This window comes from Vigna unguiculata, chromosome 6, assembly GCF_037176805.1.
Source record: "Vigna unguiculata cultivar grain cowpea cultivar isolate G323 ecotype 2 chromosome 6, ASM3717680v1, whole genome shotgun sequence".
Classification (NCBI taxonomy): domain Eukaryota; kingdom Viridiplantae; phylum Streptophyta; class Magnoliopsida; order Fabales; family Fabaceae; genus Vigna; species Vigna unguiculata.
Window position 1 is genome coordinate 49,111,518 of NC_140797.1, and position 24,833 is coordinate 49,136,350.

Consider the following 24,833-nt stretch of genomic DNA (forward strand, 5'->3'; position numbering starts at 1 on the left):
TTTATTTACAACCAGTATAATAAAATATTTATTATTAACAGTAAATACATACTTCATATTATATTTTATTCTTTCTAAATGTATTCAATTTCACTTTTTATAGTTACAATATTTTTGAAGAAAATTATGATGATCATTGTTTGAGTTCATGATATTACACAACATGTCTATTTTATTTATATTTACAGTAACTCCTGTAAAGGATACACACGATAATTAAATTCAAAAATCAAGGGATTAGTATGATGCAAAAAAAAGTGTGAATGTAATGTTTCAAGTGCTCGAGGAAGGGAAGATTAAGGATAGAAAAAAAGTTGTGTACTTCACAAGTCTCATGAGTGATTAATGTAATTTACTAATATTTTTATTACATTTTTAATTTAAAGCATATATTAAGTTTTGATATAGTGGTTAAGTAACTTGCCAATATATAACAACATAATATTTTCTCCTAACTCAAATACAAACAAAGAAAAAAAAAGTAATAAATGTTTCATATATTTAAATATAAACCAATTTCAGCCATTGTTTAAATGTTTAATATGATTTGAAAAGTATGATATTTACATTTTGAAGAAATAAATTGCAGACTAGATAGGCATTTTGCAGTAAAAATTATAAATGAAAGTTAGAATACTATTACAACATAGTCCATGTTTATCAGTGTATCCTCCCTAAAACATGAAAAAACAGACGATCTAATTAACATTACTCATACATTCTAATTTCAACTCCCTTCCCCCAAATATATTAAAACATTACTTAGCTTCAGCTTCAGCTTCAATATCCATCAATAGTGAACCGGTAATAAGCTTCAGCTTCAATCAAATTAGTCCATTTTCTCTATGCAGCAATGTAACTTGGAATGATCCTGCAAAATAATCAGCAAAGCTATGTGTGTATAAATTAAGCTTTCAAATCTTTTCCTCTCTGTTTCATATTTACCCTTCAACACTATCATGCATCATTTGTTTGGTATCTACACTAGGACTTCAAAACTAGTCCGTGAGGACTAGCAGCATATTACATCACCACTGTGCTGAATTCACTCGCCGAAGCATTCGTCTTGGTTTACTCTTCTCCTCAACTGGAATAAGGCACTCCATCAGCTGCACCAAAAAGAGTAAAAGGACACTGAATCACATTAACAGACATGCAACAACCACTTAAAAGTTAACTATGAAGTTCACTTCACTCTCTAAACTCTAGAAACAAAAATATTACTCCTGATCTCCGATTCATACTTAACCAAGAGATGTAAATTTAGGTATTGAAAGTGATGCACTGTATGTAGCAGGTTTAGAGTTCCAAGAATATCTTTCCACCAAATTCCAAGGATAAGTGGACACATGGCACATTTGAGAGTAATTCAGTGAGATTCAATAGTCCATCAAGAATGGTAGGCAAGACAATTTAATGGGCAAAAGACTATATGATCTGAGTGAATGAGCCAAAGGTAGTTCTTGAAAGATCCCAAAAGAAAGCAGAAATTGAGATTAGACCTAACCTAATTTAACCACTGCAATTATATGGGTAGGTGGATTGTGTCCTTCACATTGCTACAGCAATTGTATGGTGCAGCTGATCAAACCTAACCCACATGTTTGAAAGGCAGTTAAAATGTGAACATTAATTGACTTCTCTGTGAACATTATTATTACACTTCCTTCCTAGGCTGACTCACCCCATGAACTGCTGTTGTTCGAATTCAGCATTCAATTCATAGTTATAAAAGCAAATAAATGAAAGTTGACTTGTTTTCTTGAGGCATTCAAGAATTACGCCAGTCCAGTTACATCATCACCCAGGTTGAAGCAGAAGGGAAGTGGATACTGTACATACCTGATTGAACCTCTGCTTTCTCCTTTCAGCCTGCATACAACAATACCCAATATTTCATAAACTCACGAATCGTATGTTAACCAAAAGAACACGAAAATCTCCAGAAAGAATCGACCAAGAAAAGGCAGATTTTCACAGAAGATGCGACCCGAACAAAACGATTTTTCTTTACCAGTTAAGGTTTGAAGTTCACACTTGAATCATAGAAAAGACAGAATAGAACTCGGAGTGAATTTGGACAATGTTAATAACTTTATACATAGTACTCTGGATTCGGAAAAAGAAAAAGAGAGAGAGGGGAAACTCCTCATAACAATAATAATAATAAATTAATAAAAAAGATGAGGTGTGATGAAACAAACCTCTTCCTTTAACAATCGAGCATTCTCTTCCTCGAGAAGTGTAACCAAAGACTCTAACTCAACTGTATAAGCCTGGAAACAACATACATCATCATCATCATCATCACAAACTCACACTTGCCGAACAAGTTTCAAATAAAAAAAAAATTGAAAAAAAAAAAGAGAACCTGTTTGCGTTCCCTGGACCTAGCGGCAGATTCTCTGTTTTTGATCATCCTTCTCTGTTTCTGAAGAGTAGCCCTATCCACGACGGCTTCCTCCACGGCCTTTCTCTTTCCCCTTCCCCCATGAGAGGGCGGAACGGCGTCGTTTCTGGCAACGGAGGTCAACAACAAATCGTGGAGGCTGATTGCCATGTCCTGAGACTCAGCGCCGCCGACCACCTCGTCCCATACCTGGCTCGAAATCGAACTCTGCGCCGCCACATCGGGATTCGTCGTCACCACCACCTTCGACGATGCCATGTCGTCTTCCGATTTCTGCGTTTGGTGTTAGTTATTATTATAGAGAACAGAGAATAGAGAATAATAGGGAATAGAATAGGGAATAAATAAATAATCATCACCAAACTCTCCTCACTTCTCCCAACACATCACAACAAAATTGTTTTAAGCCTAAACCCTGCTACAACTTTTAACACCTTCTGATTCCTACGTAACAAACACTATTCATAAATTCCATCACAAACTAGCCATTAATGTTACTCTCTAATTTCCACTTTTGCCCCGCAGGATTTCAAAATTCATCAAATTTTGTAATATTTAATATACTTGTATGTTTGTAATTGCAATATATTTTGTATATGCAACAAAATAATGGATTTTTAATATTGGAAGTATAATTCGGTGGATCGAGAAAAAAATGGAGTGGTTGGTGGAAGTGTTAATAGTGGAAAGACAGTGTTTGGTAGATTTGGTAGGATTGGTAGAAGAATGAAGTTTGTGTTAAGAAAATGGTTTTGAAGAAAAGATGGATCATGGACAGCACAAAAGATTCGTGTGGGATTAAGTAATTGATTTGTGAAATGTTAGGAGATTTAAGAAGTAAATAAATGATTGGTGGAAAATAGAGTCGGCAGAAACCAATTAATATTCTACTATTCTTTTTTTACAAGAATGCAATAAATTAGTAGCAACATGTCACACTCAACAAAAGCAAAAACAAAACATGATTATTCATGAAAAGTGGATTGAACGTGCATGAAAATCTAAACGCGTTTTCATTACCGGTAACTGCCAAAAGCTGAATAAAAAATTTTAAATTTGCCCTTCTTTCTTTTGGATCTCTTACAAAGAACTGTAGTGAGGTGATTAAACTTTAGATAGTAAATGACCGCATCATATATAGCTAACAAAAAATTGAAACGTGATTGAAAAAACTAATGGGTAGTGAAAATAGAATTAAAAATTATAATAATCACTCACCTTCTATACAAAATTGATTTCTAAATATTTAAAATATTTAATTTTATGTAATTTGATATAATAAATAATAAATAATATTTTTAATTATTTTTATACAATAAAAATTACATGAAGTAAGTTAGTCTTCAATCTGTTTGATAATGATCACGTGAAACAAATCATTTTATCCAGAATTTTCATATTTTAAATTGCATTGACCATTCGCTTATTGATCAATGATAATTCTGGTAAGAAGTCTGAAATTGCGTGGAACTGTATGATTTTTTTGTTTAAAAAATGAGTTTATATAATAATAATAATAATAATAATATTGATAATTGTTAAATTGCTTTAATGTGATGGCTGATCAAAAGAGATAAAAATTTCCTAACAGATAAGTTTTGGGTTTTACAAATCTAACATATAAGCCTGACATATCCAACAATAAGAAAAATGTTTTCTGTATTGGTAAAAAGAAGGAAAAAGTGCGAAGTATTTTAGTCACGCTGAGATTTCTTTCATATTAAATATTAAAAATAATATGTTTAAGATATTCACTTGAAATATTTTAGGTGTAGGATTTCAATTTTACAAAATTTCATGTTAAGGCGAGATTATAATATGAAAAGAAAAAATCTCAGAACAAACTCTCAAAATCTTAAAAAACTTGTTTATATTCTCATATAAATAAAAATTAGATTGAGACTAACCAAAATTTAATTAAATGAGATCTATGATTAGAATGGAAATAAGATAGTCTTATATCTTAATCTAATACGCAATTAACTTTATGTCAAAAAGATGTTAGTTTGAGTTACAAAATATACCTAATTTCATGAACTGGTGAATGGGAACAGCACCTGCATTATAAAAGAGATACGTAAGTCTAACACGTTTTAATTTTTATAAACTCGTGTCTATGTATTATAGAACATTTGTCAGTGTAACACGTATTCAAAAGTTTTAATATTTATTTGTCGGTTGTGCAAAACTTGTGCGTGTATGGGTTTACATAAACCACTATTATAAAACATTTCCCAGTATCACATCATGTATATGCATAAAATTATAACTGTTGAAAGGTATGATTGAAAATTATTATCAACATAAAAATGTAATAATAAAGAAAAAAATCAGTTAACACACTCCTTACCACCGGATTCCCCACCTAATTTTGTGTTTAATGTGTATAAATAATTTATTGAAGTTAATGATTTAATTTAGAATATTGTTCAAACTACGTGTAAAAATTGTTATCTTGATAGAGATACTATAAGAAAATAAAAATGGGTTCATAATATTAGTAATTTATTAACCAAGTTAATAATTTATATTTGGGTCAATTATAATGTTAAAATAAATTAATTATACAACTTTTTGCACTTAAAAAAGAACAAGTTGGTGTGACATAATCAAACCGGAACATATAAAAGGCAAGTTAGTTTCTTGACATATGGTGGAAGGATGATACTTCACCTCACTATAGGAAAAATAATTTATTATTTTTAGAAATTAAATGAGTTTTGTGTCAAATCATCCTTACCTATTACACTTACGAGGTAGCAAACAATTGATGATTATCATTCGTAAAGTGAATGGTTTCTGCAGTTCTTATCTAGCCAAAAAAAGTAAATATTTGAATGACAATTTGTAAAAGGATTTTAATAAAAGTTTTTTTTAAAAGAAAAAGTAATGAAAGATAGCGAAAAATATTATCAAATGAGTTGTCCTTACTTAACAAGTAAATTACATTGACAAAAATTTGTTTCTATAAATAAACTTTTAAACCAAACACTTAGTTAAATAACTGTACTAAAACAACCTCATTAAAGAAGTACTTACGGAAAATGTTTATATGAATATAGTTTCTCTTTGGTTAATTAATACAAGAGTAAAAAATATCCGATAAAAATGAGTTTATACATTGTTCAAATTCTTATGTGATAAAACAAGTTAAATAATAAATTAAATATATGGATTAGTTCAAAAGTTTTTTTAATTCTTTTTAAACGACACGATAATTTCAGCTTGACAAGCAAGTAGACTATAATAATCTGTCTCGTAATCATTTTCGTTTGAGATTACAAGAACCTCTATGAGATGTTTAAAGGAGAACTAACCGCAATATGGTATTATGAAATTTTTTATAATTGTTGTCCTATTCATAATTTTAATATTGTGTATTTATAAATAAATTATATAATGTTATAATTAAAAACTGCAATACAAATTTATTATCATAGATATAAATATCTTTTAAGTATAATATAATTAAATTGTAAAATAAATTTTGAACAATATACTCGTTTATGTTTGTTAACTGTTACTTAGTTTTAACCATATTAAGTTTAAATACGTTAAGTTGTTTTTTATTTTATTTTAAGAAAATAAAAAATGTGATGTTTTTTTAGATAGGTGTGCAGGAAGAAACATATGAAGGGTGCAGGAAGAAGCGGGCTGTAATTTATTTAAAAAGGGGAATTGAAGTACAAGAAGGCCCAGTGTTAAAAAGCCCATGAAAGAAGGTCCAGAAAGAAAAGGGGAAGAAGGAGGGTGGGAAATTGGCAATAAAAGACTAAAGTATGAAGATAACGGTAGAACTAATATTTTGAAAGAAAAAAGGCGCGAAAAGAAGAAACCTGATCTTGAAAATGTGGAGGAGTTTTGGTGGAGTGTGGGTGAGGTGCATCGTAGTAGCGATATTGCTGAAGGCCGTTAGTGTGATGTGCAGACCCACAAGAGAGTTTGATTCCATGCTGAGCACCGTACGGGCCAGAGGGTACGACCTCTTCTGCAACGCAATCGTCACCTCTGATCTTCAAATGGACATTCTCTTTCATCAGAACGACAACAAAGCCACCTCACGCGCCTTCACCTTCTTCGCTCCCACCGACGCTTCCCTCTTCGCCCTCGACATGACTCAGACCGCCTCCTCTTACACCGATACGCTCCGTTTCCACGTCGTCCCTCGCCGCCTATCCCTCGCCCACCTCCGCCTCCTCCCCGACGGTTACACGCTTCCCACGCTCCTCCCTCAGCGCTTTCTCCAACTTACGCGCCCCAATTCCTCCGCCATCGCCGTCGGCGGCGTCGACGTTGCTTTCCCCGGCCTCTATTACGGCCACTACTTCGCCGTTCACGGCCTCGCGGGAATTCTCAGTCCCCGATCCAACGATTATCCTTCGCCTTCTCCTTCGCCTTCGCCGGCGGAGTTGGCTCCTCCGATTCGTTCAAGAAGCAGTCCTAAATCGCCGGCGAACCAACCAGTTCTTGCTCCAGTACCGAATTTCGCTCCGTTGCGCGTTTCTCCGGTTGACGCTCCGGCATCGGCTACTTCGCCGGTTGGTTCTTCAGAAGAGGAACCTGAGTGGAAAGGTTATCCTCCGGCAGGTTTGCCTCCCAGATATCCTGGTTCAGCAATATCACAGCCACCGGAGGGATATTCCGACGCTTTGGCTTCAGCTCCGGCGCCTGAAGCATTAGAAAGAATGAGAAAGTGTCTGAATCCCGTTGGAGGATTGGAAGAATCTGACATGCAGTGCCATTCAGCATGAATCGTGCATTTCAATTTGAGTGACACTCTCACTGCCACCGAATGCAAATTAAGTTTCCTTTTTGTTTCTTTGGCCTTTTGGAGTTTTAGAAATTTCAGTGTATATCTCTACAACTAAACAAAAAAAGTGATTTGTTGTTGTTGCTTACACTTGCTTGCTCCCTCATTTTTGCCAATTCTCCATCAATAATTAATTAGATGTTGAAATGACAATTAATTAATGAACAAGAATCTTACTGCTATGAAAAAATCATAACAAATACATGAAATTTATTATACTATAATAACTATGATACCATCAAAAAGGAATCTTGAAAGTGTAATATTGAGACAAAATTGTTTACAAAGATGATAGTAATGGCAATATTTTGTAATTTCATTTTACAAAAGGAGCTTTCTTGAATATCAGATTTTGGTTTCATCATGTAATAGAGATTGAAGAGTGAAACCTGCTGACTTTGACCAATGGAAGAATTTGTTAGGTTAGGAATGTATTGTGTATTGAATAAGTTGAATGGATGGTCAACATTCTGAATTCTTCCTCAGAGAATCATGCTATAATTTTTGTTTCTTCGTTAGAAGAATGGTACGTGGAATGCACGTAAAACTTTTATTTTCTAAGAGAATAGAAAAGTTTGTCAAATAAGAAACGTATCCACGTGCTACTGTTATAGTAAAGTAATATTAAAATTATTTAATTTATAGCGTTATATTTTTCATTTTCCTTTCAAACCAAATAAAGAAAAGTATTTATTTCTCGAGTTTGTTGTCATTCAAAATATACAAAGAGATCGATTCACCACTACGTGTTGAAGACAACAAATTCCATAAAGAAGAAATCATTTAAAACAGAAAACAAAAGAAGCAGTTATTATTAACTTTTTTCTATTATTGGTTGAAAACAGAAATCGTTTATGTTAGAGTTAGGGTATTAAGTCGGTCTCCTTTATGAGGAAGGAACAGAATAAATCAAAATCCTTATGAATGAAGGAGTGGATAAGTAACTTGCAGAAGCATGTTTACAACCCAACGCGCAAACGTGTGGTTTAAACATAGAAAGCATGATGATGAAATGATGACAGTGGCACCAAGAAAAGGAAGAAAGAAAGAAGCATGATGGTGACATTAATTGAATGGTAATAAAGATCACAATAAAATATAGAAGAAAAGAAAAAGGAAAAAACTAACGAAAAGATTAAAGAGGGAAAAAGACAAAGGTAACACGTATGTATATTTAGTAAGCGATAAACAATAGTTTTAAAAGAGCCTATAAAACGATTTCTGGGTTGTGTTTTGTTTCAGCGTTTTTACTCAATCTCAATGGCATGCGAAAAGGGGAAGAGTTGTGCGAAACGAAAAAAACCTGGTATGTTCACGCAAACGGAGATTGAGATGGCGAGGCAGCTCGTACAACTTAGCAACAGCATCACAGATTCTAGCAATGGCATCACAGGTAGCTTGAACAGCGGCGAAAGCGTGGAATGGAAATGGAGAAAGAGGAACGATAACGATATTAGTGATGCAGTAGAAGATGTGTTGGCAGAAATAGAAGAAGATGAAAGCTTAAGGAGAAGAAACAACAGGTACCGCTACATTCAAGATTTGTATAATTCCACAAGATCAATTGAGACATGAGCACTGCAATGTTCAGAAGATTGAATAGTATGTATATATTAGCGTGGTTAGTCATGTGTGAATGGGATTTTATTCAAGAATTTTTTTCAGATTACGCTTTTAGAAGTTCAACAAGGTTAAAACAATAGTATGCATCGAAGATGAATAACTTACAATTGAAGAAACCCACAACGTCGCATGTTCCTAGGTGTTACTGCATTTACATAGTCGAGTTGATAATGGATTAAGGCAGCTTCCATTTACATTGCCACAATAGAATCCAAAATCCAACTATAATTTAGTAATAAAGGTATGAGATTACTTTCTAAAATTATAATCCAATCTGGGTTAATAAATAATTGACTTCAGTAATTTAAATTATATTCCAAAATTATCATACTAGCAAGAAAAAAAAGATTATTATGACAAACAATTCAGAAACATGATAAATTCTAGGTTTATTTTTCTATTTTATCTTCTAACAATTCATTAAAATTAACTATTTTAAATTATTTTATGACTTCTGTATATAAAAACTAGTCATTTCAGATAATCTAAACAAAATAGATAGTCCTAATATAACTACTTTTTAACTTATGTGTCAAAAGATCAAATTTATTTCACGCAATCTATTTTAACTATAATGAATTATATCTTGTGGTTTATCGCACACTGAATGTACCACAACAAAACCCCCCACATCAAGCGGTAGCAGTGGCGGTACGTTAGGAATATAAACAATCTAATTCGTACGGTGTCGTACAAACAATAGATTAAGACAAATATAAAAATATTCATTATAGTCGAAATATACAGACGGGCATTAACAAGTTTAATATGCAAAGTTTAAACCGTTCCACTATCGCATAAGAGAGACTGATAGATAATTGTCGAATAGCTATCAAGTGAAACGTGAATTTCACCAATCGGTGCTAAAGTTCAAACGCATACAGGTTGGCTACAAAATTATCAACAATATACATTCACTATAAAGAACATAGAATGTTTGATTGATCAATTTGAAAAGAATTTCGTATAAAACTAAACATCTAATTCTTCGTAACTAAGAGCTTCAATGCTCAAGATGGAAGACACATTCTTTCAATCGCTGCAATTTACTATGATCAAAGTTTCTGCTCGGTCACTTGAGGTTGCTTCTTTTACAATAAGCATCAGAGAGGCAGGGTCGACAGTCCAGTCTTGCTGTAGTACATCTAAATTATACAACCAAGCATGTCAATAATGATAAGAAAGAGAGGGTGCAGACAGTCCAATCCAATTACAAAATATAATCAATATCCAATTTCAAAAGCTTCTAGGATAGTGAAAATTACTTACAATTTGTAGCACCATCCTCATTCATTCCCATAAATAAAGCAATGTCTTTAATGCTTGCTTATTGTTGAATAAGCAGAGAGAAGCAGCTGAAACATCTCCTCTGTGTAAAGTTCTGGAAAAGTTTATTGGTGTTAACATTTTCATCGTACTAAACACCAGATATAGGTGCACAAAGCTATTCGGAAAGCAATATAAAACAAGCATATTTTATCAAACAGTACATTACTACTTCACTACTTTTATGCAATATCCATACATCCTCTATCTTCAGTACATGTTAGACCAAGAAATTACAGCATTCGTCAACATATTTTCCAGTTATATGTGTAAGGAAAGTCCAACCAAAACATTTTTAATTTTGAGGTTTAAAATATAATACATTTTGTTCTCGCCAAACTAATTATACGGTGCCATTGCTTTCATCCATTATTACGTGAAGAATAACACTGCATACTGTTACATAAAACCATTTAAACAAATTAATTGATCCACACACGCACGCTTCACCAATTTCCCGACCCAGAAAGTATAACACATAGTCTATAATTAACATTCAACCACAAGTAACATGAAACGGGATAAAAAAAGTGAGGACAACATTTTTTATGAAGCTATGATCTAGGATAACAGCTTTCGACTCAGAAACACAACAGAATTTACATATATACAGTTGGATTGTTTAGAAGATATTCGAAGTGACAAAGTGAGTAAAGTAATAGCCATTTCGTTCAGATATACAAGAATGTAAAGAGCGAAAACAAGAAGAGAACTAAAAGATAGATACATGTCGTGAACATAATAGTGAGCGAGGAGGTGAATGGTGTAGGGCCAATCGTCCTTGTAAGCAATGCCATCAACTGCAACCTGAGTGAGGATTCATGAATTTGAAGTAAGCCACAAACGCTAATGAAAGAGGAAAAGGAGCAAGAATCAGATAGACAGCTACCTGAAGCATTAGGTTATCGCATACATCCGCAACTTTGTCGTACGACTTCGAATCCAACGTAAAGAGAAATCCATCACTCTCCGATCAAATCCCTATAACAGCAAAACCCAGAAAACTCAAACTAATTAACGCTAACCACGAAATTCAAATAAAATGGTCAGTTAATAATTCTCTTACGCTACCAAACACGGCATTAGCGGAGCCATACCTCAATTCGATGCGATTGAAAAGCTCAAACCAGCTTCTGATTCTCCGGCGGAAACGTATATAAACGCTACGGTAACGACGTGGTTTTTGCATTTCTATCCGTGACAGTACCAAAAGGTGTGCGCTCTTCCAGCCCAACGAAGTATTGGGTGCCTGTAAGTAAGGCCCATAAGGCCCAATATTAAAAAAATATATTGGGTGACTGGGGGGTCTTTATTCCTGCACCTCCAAAATTTCTTCTACACTCAAAAATTTCTTTAAATTCCCAAAAAATCTTTTGACTATTTAAGGAAACCAGGAAACACCACACCCCCAAAATTATGTCGACTTCCGAAAATCAAAATATATTACCGGAAGTCGATTTTCGGAAATCAAAATATATTACCGGAAGTCACTTCAAGAAGTCAAAATGTATCACCGGAAGTCAACTTCCGGAAGTCAAAAATTATCACCGAAAGTCAACTTCCGAAAGTAAAAAAATATTCTCGGAAGTCGACTTCCGGAAGTCAATAAACATTCTCCGACTTCTGTAAGTCAAAAAACAAATTTTATTTTAAATATTTTTAATTCTTTTTAAAATTTATATTTTTTAACTTTTAATGATTTTTTTAGTTTATTATTTTATTTATTTTTTATGTTTTCATATTTCTTGATATATTTTTTTTTAAAATATTAATATCTATATATATATATATATATAATTTTATTTTTATTTAATATACTGAAAAATAAATATAAATATAAATATAAAAATAATTAAAATTAAAATAATATTAAACTTTAAATAAAAAAACAAAAAAATTATTTTGCTTCATTTAATTTTATTTAATATTTAAATTCATTTTAAAATAATAAAACTTTAAATTGAAAAAAAAAAGATAAAAAAGAATACATATATATATATATATATATATATATATATATGTATATATATATATATATATACATATATATATATATATATATATATATATATATATTCGTTTTTTTTAATTTTTAATTTCATTATTTATATATGTTATTTTAAATATGATTTTTTTAATTCTTTTTTATTTTAATTAAATTTTTAATAAATTATATAAAAATAAATTTAAATTTAAAAACATAAAAAAATATATAATTGAAACAATTTTAAAATTTTGATTAAAATTAAATATTTAAATTTTAAACAAAATTAAAAAATTCAAATAAAATATAAAATACTATGCATATGAAATATATAAATAAAATAATTACAATAATATCAATAAAATTAAAAATAAAATTAAAAAATAATTTAAATTAAAATAGTAAAACTTTAACTCAAAAACAAATATATATATATATATATATATAGATAGATATATATATATATATATATATATATATATATATATATATATATATATATATATATATATATTTAACTTTAAAGTTTTATTATTTTAATTTAAATTATTTTTCAATTTTTTATTTAGTATTTTTATTACTTACTTTTTTATTTTTTAAGTAATTTTTTTTTAAAATTATGTTTTATAATTTTTAATATGTGTTTTAAAAAATAAAATAAAATAAAAGTTAGAAAATATAAATTTTAAAAAGAATTAAAAATATTTAAAATTGACTTAATTTTTTTATCTCCGGAAGTTGACTTCCGGTAATGTTTTTTTATTTCCGAAAGTCGACTTCTGGTAATGATTTTTGACTTCCGAAAGTTGACTTCCGGTGATATGTTTTGACTTTCAGAAGTCAATTTCCGGTGATATATTTTGACTTACGGAAGTTGACTTCCGATGATATATTTTGACTTTCAAAAGTCGACATCCAGAAGTATTTTTGGGGTGTGATGTCCGTGAGTTTTCTTAAATGGTCAAAGGATATTTTGAGAATTTAAAGAAATTTTGGAGGTGCAGAAAAAATACTTGGAGGTGTAAGAAGAAAGACCCTAACTGGGGTTACGTTGCCGTATGGTGGTCTTGTAGTTGGGCTAACATTACCGAATAATTGTAAGAAAAATTATTAATCATCTATATAAATATTACTTTCCTTCTATATTTATTTTATAATTTGAAAACTATTGACGTTGTTAATATGTTTTCAGTTATATTTTATTTACAAATTATTGTAGCAGTAATTTATTACAAGAAATGAGATATATAAAAACGAATATTTGGCATATATACATTAATATAAAACATTAATAGGTATAGAGATAAATGTAACTATAAATGCAAGAACTTTAATTTAACTAAACACTTTATTTATTATTTATTTTAAAGCCTTTTATAGTGAATGTTTTGAACTCAATCGATGAAATAAGGTAATCAACCTATGAAATCGATTAACTCATGAAATGGACAGCATTACTTTTTCAATAGCGGTGGAATATTCTAGATGGCAAGAGTAAGTTAAGTGAAATAAGTTTGGATATAGCAATCGCCAGTGATGCACATACCTATTTTTATGAAGTATGTCATAATTACAATAATTGAAGTGGTAATCAAATTAGCGAAAATAGAAGTAGCTTTATAGGTTGACGCATTGTGATAGTACCCTAAAATCCGCGAATAGAAAACATCACGAAAATTGTTTTGTTTCCTCAATAAGGCTCTTGGTGTTCACTTTAAATTTTCGACCCCAAATGATTAAAAACAATTGCCATATAAACAGGTCTTCTTCTTACATGGAATTTGAATATTAATCAAATGAGCAAAACTTGTTGTGATGCACTTTCCAAAAGCAAAAAAAGAAAAGCTGAGAGCGAAAAAGGTTGAAAAGTGGAGAGAGGAGGAGGAAATTAACAAAAGCTCATCAGCAAGGAACGATACCCTCACCCACTCATTTGATCTACTTTACAGTTTACACGTTGTTCCGCAGATTTTTGTCTTCTAAGTGAAGTAACCTATTCAAAAGAATTCTGCAAAATTCTCAGAAAAATGTTAAATGCCCTCTGGTTTCATATATTTTCCAAAACCTGTTCCCTCCAATAACCATTTCAAAGTCCCTCTAACACCCTACCCAAATTTTCTCTCCTCGTTTCGTCCTTAAATTACTCGAAGAAACGAGGATCGGGTGAGAAATTGCGAGGAAGATAAGGATATTGACACTGCCAACAACAGTGATATCATCAAACAGTCAATCCATCGAATCCACACTGCTTGTAAGACAGAGATTGCTTTCTTGGACTGATCACAATAGCACAATCCACCGAAACCTGTGTAATTCAGTTCTTGTCGTTAATATATGAGTAAGAGTAAAGGTAAAAGAGGTTAATGAAAAATGTATTACTCTAACAGCAGTAAAATCAGAATGTGAACACAGAAGAAGAAGACCCCATGTGCCGCACCGCAGGAACAGGATAGTCACATGGTGAAGACTTTTCTTGGGCTTGAAAGAAAATTAAAGTAGCGTTTGACATTTCACATTTGTAAGCTTGGTTTTTGGTCTATTCTAACTTTAAATTGTAAAGTGGAAACAGAGCATGACAAAACATGCACAGTTAGTTAATCTGACATCTAATTGCATCACCCAAGGTGAGAGGAACCCAAAGAAAAAGTAGTCCACCCCATTAAGTTTTCTTTTTCGAGAAAAAAAAAATGGCGAATTTTTTTGGGAGAGAAAAAGGGTACTGAGGACAAACACCATAATGAACATTATTGAGCTTCGGTTGGTGTTGATACCGTCGTCGTGTAGTAGTTGGTAGCCTGGACTACGAATCCAGCGACCCGATTCAACACTTGTGGGGCCTTCAAATTTTACCATTTTCTTTGCATTTTCTAATCCTTCCTTCTTCGAGTCTAAACTAAACCCCCAATTCCACAGTTTTTATATTCCTAATTTCCCATCATAGTCCTGGTACATTTAAAAATTTTCCGATTCCTCGAAATTAAGGATTTCACCATTGTTATGCCCATAAAACAGAGAAACTGCACTAATCAAGGTGAGAAAAGTTCTACTGATGCGCTCAAGTTATTGGAATGTCTGGCCATGCGATTCAGACAAATGCATAGAAGAGCGTGAAAAAAAAAGGCACTTAACAGCTAGAAAAAAGTGGTACCCCGAACTCGATTTCACGGACTACTAGTAAATAAGTTTAAGAAATATAAGTCTGGTTATTTTTAAATTAAAATGCTTACTATATTTAAAAACAAATATTTTCTTTTAAAATGTAGAACACAAGAATATTTAAAATCAATCTAAGAGTGAAATATTAGTAGAATCGTAATTTCATTAATTAATTAAGAGAAGAGGAAATGTGCCTGTGTGGGAAGGAATAAAAAAAACGAAAAACCAAACACTAAAGTGGAAAGGAAAGGAACATCCTTGGGGATGTATCCAAAAATGAGAGAATGTGATCCAGCAATGCAAAAGAAGAAAAATATGGCAAAAAAAATAACTAAAAATGAAGAAAACAAGTCAAAGAAGTACAGAGGAGACGAAGGGGATGAAGAAACAGAAGCCTAAGATAAAATTCAGACAAAAAAACTGAATAACAATGTCTTCAAATATTAATATTAAGGTAAAACAAAATAGCTTTCGGCGCAGGTTATGTACAGTAACCGTAGAGTAGTGTTCTCAGCGGCGCACTTTAGCGAGAGGAAAAAAAAAAAGAGGTAAAGAAAAAGTAGAGTGGGACAGAGGGTAGTGGAATTGGCGGTTGCGGCCACTTCCGCCATAACATTTCTCACTCACTCTCTCAATCTCTGCCATGGCAGAGAGATGAGTAAAGAACCATAACCTTCAATTCCAATTTAAAAGAAAGAGAAAAGAAAAATTGCGAAGAAGATGCATGTTTAAGAGTGAAAATGTGAGGTAACCTAAATTAGGAAAGAGGCAAATTTACCTGAACGCCAGGGGAATCGAAGTTCATGACGCGGATCTTGGCGGAGACATCGCCCAGGACGCGGAGGTCCACGCGGTCGTTGAGGGAGGCGTCGCGAATCAAGTCGGCGGCGTCGGCCTGGAGGAGATTCACGCGATCGACGGAGATGGTGGCGATGACCTGGCGGTGGCTATGGGGCTGCTGGAAGAAGCCGGGGACGGTGGCTTTGCCGAGGGGGATCCCGCGGTACATGACGGTGAAGCTGGACTGGCCGTATCGGATGCCAACCTTGTTGGGGTTGGTGGCGGCGAAGAGGAGGCGAATGGTGAGGGTGAGAGAGGCCGTGGAGGGGGGAGTGGATGTGATGCCCATGTACTGCACGCCCACCTGCTCCAGATCGAACTGCGGCTTCTTCGGTTTCACGGCGAGGATTATCACCAGCACCACCGCTAGCACCAGCAGCGCCAGAAACGAGAATAGAAGGAAGAGACAACAACAGCACCCTTTGAACGACGCCGACGACGACGAGCGAGCCGGCGTTGTGGGGTGGTACTGCCGGTACCCGTTGTAAGACGAATGTGCTGCCACTGTCGGCGCCGCTTCCGCCGCCGCTGCCGGTGGCCATTGTCTTCGCTCGCCGTTTGGATGTGGGTGGTGGTTTGCACTCGGAGCCATTCTCTTTCTCTCTCTCACTCTCTCTCTCGATTCTTTGTTCTTCTACAGTGCGTGTGAGTGTGTAGTTCTAGCAATCAGAAGAAGTTCGGAACCGGACACACAGAGAGAAAGAGGGAGTGAAGATGGCTTTTGACGATGAGGGTGACCCCTCTTTGTTATTTGCCAAAGTTAATGTATCTATAAAATAATACATTATATTACATTACTCATAAAATTTATTTAAGACTTTCACAAATTTCACAAATTTGTTTATGTGCTTATGCTCTGTAACTATTAATAAATTAGAAACAAATTTGGGATATGATTGTTACACACATTAATAACTGACTCATTGTAACTGTAAACGTGATCTGAAATAGTGAAGAAGACAATACTAACAATGTTCTTAACCGGAATATATATAAAAAAAATGTAAATTAAGAGAATAAAAAATGGAAATTCGGATTATAATAATTATTTGGAGAATATTATCTTGGTTCGGATATTCGTCAACACTGTGATGTGTCTGCATTCTAAGATTGTGTTCTCGCACAAAGTATATTCTTGACATTAACACTAATCTACTGTTTTATAATCAATTACCATTATGTTGTCTGAAGATTAAATCAGTGCCATTTGATGCATAACTTAGTGTCATTATTATAAGATCTTAATGGTAGGAGGTTGAATAATAGGAACGAAGTGTTACCAAAAAAGAATATTTTTATGGAGATATAGTTTCACGTGTGAGTTAAAATTGTATACAAATTTGAAAGTGGGTGTCTACATCACAAATTGTGAAAATATTAAACATTTTGAAAGTGACAATGACGATGAAGATTATCTTGAAAGTTGAAACGGTGCTGACGAATAGCTGCAATTGAAGCGTGTATTCTCCATGTTTTAGCTGAAATAAAATCATTAAGTTTGCATATTTCTTGCTCTGTGAGATGAGAAGATATTGAAGCCCGCTGCACCATAAGACTTTGAATTCTGGGCCCAACAAATTGGGCTACAATGTATGTTTGTGGCCCAATTTAGATTGAGGAACAACGTGAGTAAAGCACTTGGTTAGGTTATTTCAACATCAATTTGATGATTACGTTTCTCAAAGGTATCACAAGTTGGTCACATTGGGAGACATAATTTGATTAGTTAAAGGCAACTATACAACATCTTTCTTTCTCACTAAGAAATGCCTACAACTTGAAGAAATTCATTCTTACCAATTCACCTTCTTCTTCTCTTATTATGATTGAAAGATGAATGTTTCTATTTTGATGACAAACCTTAATTGAGGATGAACACGTATATTTAGAATGAAAAAATAATGTGTCAAAATTTTGATTAAAGGTGAGTAAGATTAAGACTGAGAAGGAAAAAAAGGAGGAGGGTATTGGTATATTGAATTAACTAAAGAGAATTAATGATATAAGACGATAAAATAAAACAGAAAAGAAGAGGAATTAAAGGAGAAGTTTTACAATCCCTCGGAATCATTTTCCCATCTTTGGTCGTTGGAAAGTTTCCTTTCTTCTTTGTTTTAGAAAAGCAATGTCGCTCAGAGCTATCCAAATGATGTTCCTGTGTTCTTCATTTTTTGTTACGTCCAAAATGGAACATAATAAACAATCTCTTCTTTCTTAAGGCAATGATGCTTTACACATCATCACATCGTAGACTTCTATAACTTTTTACGCAATTTTCTTTTATAATACAGAGAAAAAAAATAAAAATTGAATTAGTTTAAATAGTAATTTTTTTAATTAAACTCAATTGAGTAAAAGAAAATACATAAAAATTAAAGTGAATTATCACTAAATATAAATAAATGTGGCCTGTAGGATAAAAGAAAAATAATATTTATAATATTCTGCAATATGCTAATATTTGTATACATAATATCCACTTATAAGAACGTCCGCATATCAGTCTTATCCAGTCTTGTATTTTTCAATTTCAAAATATTCATTTTCTATACACATTTTGTTTAAAATAGAGTACTTTGACTTTTTTTATGAAAACGAACCTGTTAAGTAGAAGCACTCCTAATCCATTGCCATGAATAGAAGTTAATAATAAAAATGCACAAACTTTAAATGGTGACGTAAGTGCGATGACCAGGTAACTAAGGCATTAATTTTAAACAATTACCAGGTCAGTACTCTAAAATGGTAATGTCAAAAATTATATATATATATATATATATATATATATATATATATATATATATATATATATATATATACACACACACACACACACACGCAATTATTAAATTTACATGGTTAATTTTATATCAATTTTATTTTTGTATGAAAAATCAAACCAAAACCAAAATTATAATTATAATTTTAAACCAACTCGAACCATTGGAACATGAATAACGTAAAGCTCGTCACACTTCAACAGAATCAAATTCTGACACGACTTGTCTCAGTTCCCTAATTTATATTTGTAATTCAAATATCGAATTCATGCCTACCTACAACTAAATATTTGCAGATACTTTATCAAGATTAATACCCAAATACATCTAGAAAAAACTCGTTACAAAAAATATTCTCGTCCCTAGTTTTAGTTTATTGCTCCCTGTAAAATATTAAGGCCAGATGAAAAGGAACGCGATTTGAATTGAAATGAATGCATGCTAAGTTTGCTCGTTAAGGGCACAAACCCGACAAACATGATGAGCATTAATCTAATTCTCCAAAGGGTGTTAACAGTAGAAAGAGAACAAGTGATAAAGTTCAGGTTAATACCAGAAAATAGAAAGGCTGCAAGTCCAAATAAGTAAGCTTAAAATAGCAAGGTATAAACTAAAAAATTATATAACTCAGAACTAACGAAAATTGTGACCTTGTGCATGATCACTTCCCTTCCGCATTGTCGGCATCAGGTGCAGGATCTGCAATGGCCTTACCTGCTTCCGACTTTGTTGTTTCATCAATCCTCCTACCAGAGTCATCGTCTAATTCATCATCCATCATGTCATCCTCTCCCACATTTATATCTTCCACATCATCATCATCATCTTCATTATTGTTTCCACCTGGGATCTTTCTTTTCTTGGGACCATGCTCCAGCCTATGAGTATCCAACTCTTTGTCCATAGTCTCCTGTAAATTCTGGTCATTGTTTGCTTTCCTTGCGTTCCTTGCATTCTGCCATCTCTCCAATTCCTTCTCAACATTGCCAAGGTACTGCTCCCTAATCTGTTTCTGGTACTCAGACACTTCCTCTCTTCTTGCATTCTTCCATTCCAGGAATGCCTGCAGATTGAAAAAGGTATACATACATATTACCAAGAAGAAATAAGATATGTTATAAAATACCATAAACCTGAATCTAGTGCGATAGTGAGCAAGCACTCGTAAACCCCAATTTAACAACAATAAATAACATCATTATTTGAGATTTAACAGGTCAATCCTGGTTCGCTGTACATGGTGTTCCAAAATCATGTTTTAAGATGAAGACCAAGAGAAATTGAATGTCTAAATTTGTCAACCTCTTCTTTGCGCTTCTCAAGTGACGTTGGATCTTCATCCAAGGGCTTGTTAGGCAAGTAGTAGATTGGAGGTTCTGCTTTAGTCCTACAAAAATACATGCAACAATCAATCAAAGGTTCAAATAAAAACTTTCACATGTCTATCTAAAATCCTGCCATTAGCAGGAAACATCCAGTCATCAAGTTGAGTCAACACTACACTGCACATGAATAGAAACTTATCTTCGTCTGAGTAAAATGTGAATATGGACACTTTTGGACCAAAATTAAAAACAACCTGCATAGTATACATGATTTGATGTCAGATATAACTAGACCAGATTGGAAGATACTACATGATACTCATGCCTCATTAGTTTACAATTGAATAGGGCAAACCTTATAAAATTGCTTAGTCTTTTATGATGCTCACTCCAGCGAAGAAACAGCAACTCCAATTTCTTTTCTTCTGTCTTAGCAGACACACGAGCCCTAAGGGTCTGATGAGAATAAAGGAAACAATATATTAGTTAGTGAGGATCAACATGAAACTTTGTTGACTATTATGAATAGAAAAATAATAGTAATCATCGAAAGCTAACCAAGTCTCTCCTTCGATTTTCAGCAATCTGCTCACGCTCTTCTTTCCTAAGCCTTTCACTTTCTTCACGTGCCCTTTGCTCCGCCTAGGAAATAATTTCAAGGTATATGAGATTATTCTGAAGGTTCGGATGCTATTATAAGTGAGAGAGAAGACAAAGTGGCAAGAAAAATTCAGTGCTTGACATGTTGCTCAGAGAGCTTGAAATTGTCACAACATAAAATATTGCATTGAAAAATCCCTCATATAATTATATGATGGCACGTTGCACCCCAATCTAGTCACTGATTGACTACTTCGTTAATTTTAGCCTTGGACAACCAAATTGGAACTTAAGTTAATCAATAACTCTGACTACATTTTCAGGTACATATCACAGTCACATGAATGTACGCGTTTCCATTAAAAGAAGTTGTAACAGCCTTTTTTGGGACTTTGGACCACGTAAAACTTGTCCATTCAATTAGCAGGCATTATAATCCCAACCGCTAGTCATCTACGTATCATATACTGTCACTAACCACTAAGATTGATGGCAAATTAGATTAGGCTGGGTGAAAATTTGATATAAGGTCAATAGATTAAGGAGGGAAACTGCAACTGGGTACAATAATCTGAGTTGGCCAACGGCAACATTAATTTCATGCATATGACAGAAATAAAGAGAAACAAATAATAGAAAGCATTATTTAAAATTGACTTACATATGATCAACCTAGATATGCTGCGGTTATCAATGCAAGGGGATGACTTAATAAAAGATAAATATGTATTTCTAAGTCTTATAATAAGACATGAACACACTTAGATGTCCCACTATAAATGCAAGGCAGTGGCTTAATAAAAGATGAAAACATAACAAGACCCAGTTGACAGTATACAGATTCCACAAATTCCACGTATTAGGAACATTCAAAATGAGCATTTATCTAACACAAAAAGATCTAAAAATATTCATTCATCAAAATGTTTCAGTAAGCTTTTTTATAAAATATCAATTCATATTGCTATTAACAAAGGTGATAGTCACAATTTATCCAAAGGTATAGTTCAAAATTATACATAACCTTGTAAACAAGATAGGCTCACTGAATTTTTTTTCAAGGACGTTATTATATTTATAGTCAGTGATGGCATTGGGTACTGCATCTTAACAGGAGAATGGACATGAACTTACTCTTTGCAAGGAATTGGATCTTCGCATGTATGCCTCTGTTCCCGAGAGTTGCATGTCTTCCTTTCTGAATTTCTGAAATAGTTCAGAATAAAGGACATGTAAAATATAGAAATAATAATGTGAACAAATGGAGTTGATGAATAAATCAGAGACACCTGCTTACATAACGGAAAAACACTCGTAAGAACGTTAAAAGTGACACTAAAACAGTGTGAGACAGAAAATTCAAGTTAAAAGCATTTATTGAGAGAAAGCGATAAGTGAGAGAATTTAAATGTGCACTATATATAAACTACAGAGCTGATCTTAGAGATGTCCTAAAACCAAGCAACTAATTTAACATACCTCCAGAGTTCCCAGAAGCTGACCCAACATTCTTTTATTCCTATTAACCAAACTGGGATCCTCATTCTTTGGCAGTACCCTAGGAACATGTTCCGCGGTGGGAATATCAGAAACCTGACATGGACAACCGGCTAAAGTTTTAGATATACAACTTTAGACCAACAATTTTTAGATATACAACCTGACATGGAAGAAAACACATTTCTCTTTACCGCCTTGGAAGTTCTTTGATTGCCATCTCTCTTAGACCATCCACTTTGGTGAGAATTGAAGAGGTTTCTATCACTCTGGACCACTGCACCGGTCCCATTCACACCTTCAACAGCTGAACCCTTCTCCTTTCCATCCTGTCCCGCATCAGCATCTTCAGGCAACTCGCCATCATCCACCTTCATTCGCAAACACACCTTTAGTTAAAAACACATCCTGTATTCCCCTTGTGGAAGAATGATGTACAGGGGGAGGCCCACGACAACAATGAATTTTGAAGCAACAGACCCACCCACTTCTCATATATTCATATATTATCAACAATCGAATATGGGCAAACAAAGCCCCAGAAAAACGAGAGAAAAAAATAACTTAAAAATCAAAAGTACCAAGCATACACAACCAGATTCAAGAAATAAGTAACAACACCTTAACCACAGCGGATGAAAGCCGTCGTTTCGCAGGAGGTTGATCTTCAGAATCATTCCTGTCTCCCTGAACAGTAAATTAAAAGTGCCAACACAATTAAATCTAACACCATGATATTAATCTTTTCAAATATTTGAGAAAGAACCCTAATGAGAGAGTGAAATTCAGAAATACTAACAGAGCGAATGAAGGGTCTTTGGCGAACACCACCATTAGTTCGAAGGGCAGGACCCGCCAAGGCACCTCTGCGGAGGCCACGAGGATCTCGAAGCCTCTCCGTAATCTACAAAAATCAACCAACATTAGAAAGAATCGAACACATTTAAGATATCTGTGTAGAGACAGAAAGAAAACCTCGCGCTGTTTGCGAAGAAGCTCATCGATCTCGTTGCGGAGTACTTCCTCCGTCTTTTCCACCGCCGTGTTCCCCATCGGCGTCAGCACTGCACTCCACGGCTACCACCGTTTATTGCCTTACGAAAACCCTTGCTCTCTAACTCCTACCTTGTTTCCTTACCCACCAGAAAAAACCCTTTTCTATGCTAACCTTTTTTTTTTCTTTCACTAATTACTTTGTTTTTCTTATTTATATGCTGCTTCCTTTTTTATCTATAGAAACTACGAAAAAACGATGAGAAGAGTTAATTAAAAATGAAAAAGGTATTTTATGGTTAACTTTTTTCGCAAAATAATATTTATTAAAAAGGTTAAACAAAGTATAATTATTGAAAACAATAATAATAATAATAATATTAATATCTAGATATTCATTCTTTTATATCCACATTTCATAATATATCGATTATATCCTTTATAATATAATTATTTATTAAATTTTTAAAAATTAATGATTATTTTTATCTATTTTTTATAAACCTTTTTATCTTTTTTTATTTTTTTTATTCATCAACAAATAATTTTTCTATTTATTTTACTTTATTTTTAGTAAATATAAATTTATTTTATATATTAACTTAATAACATTATTATCACCTACTAACATACTATAATTTATATTTAAAAAATTACACACATGCACAATAGTGTCTGTGTACTAGTTAATAATAATGAAAATTATTTTCAATAATTTATTTATTTGAAATCTATCTTTTAAAAATATATGGGTTTTGAAATTTTATATATTTTTTTAAATTTCATTTACAATTAAAGAAATTTGAAATTATTAATAAAATTAATTAATTTTAGAAATTAATCATATTGCAAATATTTAAATGTAAAAGATTTTGAAATACTAAAAAACAATTCATTCATGATTGATTAATTAATGCAGAAATCTTTGAAAATAATTTATATAACTATTATCCATAGCAAAAGCAATGTTTAAATCATATTTCAATTCATGTTTTAAAATAAAATAATTATTATCTTAAAAATAACACATTTATACTTATCATTTTCTTTTACAAAAACCTTCTCCGTTTGCTCGACATGCATAAACAACTCATCATTTTTCTTTATCAACTTATTTACGATGTTCTTTAGCGTAGTGTTCTCCATCTCCTAACACTTCCTTAATTATTTCTACTGTTTGAATACTTTAGATCATAAGAAATAAGTTATTGATTCACAAAAAAACCAATATAAATAACGATTATTATCTTTTACAGATATGATAGTTTTAATCATCATAAATTATGTGTATGATAATTTTAAAAATTGTCACAATTTGTATCATAAGAAGATATAATGTAACATTTTCAAAACAACCATCAAAACATCCGACATCTATAATGATATTTAAAAAAGATTTTTTTTTATCAACATCTCAAAATATCAATTTTATCATTTAAATATAATAATTTATTAAATTTTAAAAAATTGATCATTGTTTTTACAATTT

At 32.7% G+C, this 24,833-nt stretch overlaps 4 protein-coding genes and 1 long non-coding RNA gene across 10 annotated transcripts; 1 reads left to right on the forward strand and 4 right to left on the reverse strand.

Annotated features, from left to right (window-relative positions):
- Positions 1-601: 601 nt before the first annotated feature.
- Positions 602-3,194, reverse strand: LOC114186540 (G-box-binding factor 4-like). Of its 6 annotated transcripts, XR_014995955.1 has the most exons (6): positions 2,372-3,194; positions 2,205-2,276; positions 1,685-1,872; positions 1,508-1,591; positions 1,028-1,109; positions 602-871 (listed from the first exon to the last, which is right to left on the reverse strand). XR_014995955.1 is itself a non-coding variant. In XM_085675246.1 (5 exons), exons 1-4 carry the CDS (start codon positions 2,666-2,668, stop codon positions 1,029-1,031), a joined length of 480 nt encoding a protein of 159 aa, XP_085531372.1. In that variant the 5' UTR covers positions 2,669-3,191; the 3' UTR covers positions 602-871; position 1,028. The 6 variants fall into 6 exon arrangements, 3 of the variants coding, with proteins under 3 accessions (XP_085531372.1, XP_027930276.1, XP_085531371.1); XR_003605106.2 differs by having other exon boundaries at positions 602-1,109; XR_003605107.2 differs by having other exon boundaries at positions 602-1,109; positions 1,843-1,872; positions 2,372-3,192.
- Positions 3,195-6,055: 2,861 nt separating this feature from the next.
- LOC114188983 (Fasciclin-like arabinogalactan family protein) lies at positions 6,056-7,347 on the forward strand. The gene has a single exon (XM_028077674.2). The coding sequence runs from the start codon at positions 6,259-6,261 to the stop codon at positions 7,159-7,161; it is 903 nt and encodes a 300-aa protein (XP_027933475.1). The 5' UTR covers positions 6,056-6,258; the 3' UTR covers positions 7,162-7,347.
- A 2,294-nt stretch (positions 7,348-9,641) lies between these two features.
- LOC114189150 (uncharacterized) lies at positions 9,642-11,404 on the reverse strand. Its single transcript, XR_003605575.2, has 5 exons — positions 11,267-11,404; positions 11,059-11,150; positions 10,897-10,976; positions 10,113-10,224; positions 9,642-9,988 (listed from the first exon to the last, which is right to left on the reverse strand). It is a non-coding gene; the product is annotated as an uncharacterized LOC114189150 (long non-coding RNA).
- Positions 11,405-14,041: 2,637 nt separating this feature from the next.
- Positions 14,042-17,005, reverse strand: LOC114186880 (Late embryogenesis abundant (LEA) hydroxyproline-rich glycoprotein family). Its single transcript, XM_028074944.2, has 2 exons — positions 16,088-17,005; positions 14,042-14,458 (listed from the first exon to the last, which is right to left on the reverse strand). Exons 1-2 carry the CDS (start codon positions 16,739-16,741, stop codon positions 14,372-14,374), a joined length of 741 nt encoding a protein of 246 aa, XP_027930745.1. The 5' UTR covers positions 16,742-17,005; the 3' UTR covers positions 14,042-14,371.
- Positions 17,006-19,335: 2,330 nt separating this feature from the next.
- On the reverse strand, positions 19,336-23,547 carry LOC114188776 (protein-protein interaction regulator family protein). The gene is made up of 10 exons (XM_028077416.2): positions 23,327-23,547; positions 23,151-23,255; positions 22,973-23,038; positions 22,546-22,722; positions 22,334-22,447; positions 21,989-22,060; positions 20,813-20,896; positions 20,610-20,710; positions 20,232-20,316; positions 19,336-19,992 (listed from the first exon to the last, which is right to left on the reverse strand). The coding sequence occupies exons 1-10, from the start codon at positions 23,402-23,404 to the stop codon at positions 19,591-19,593; spliced, it is 1,284 nt and encodes a 427-aa protein (XP_027933217.1). The 5' UTR covers positions 23,405-23,547; the 3' UTR covers positions 19,336-19,590.
- Between the last annotated feature and the right edge of the window lie 1,286 nt (positions 23,548-24,833).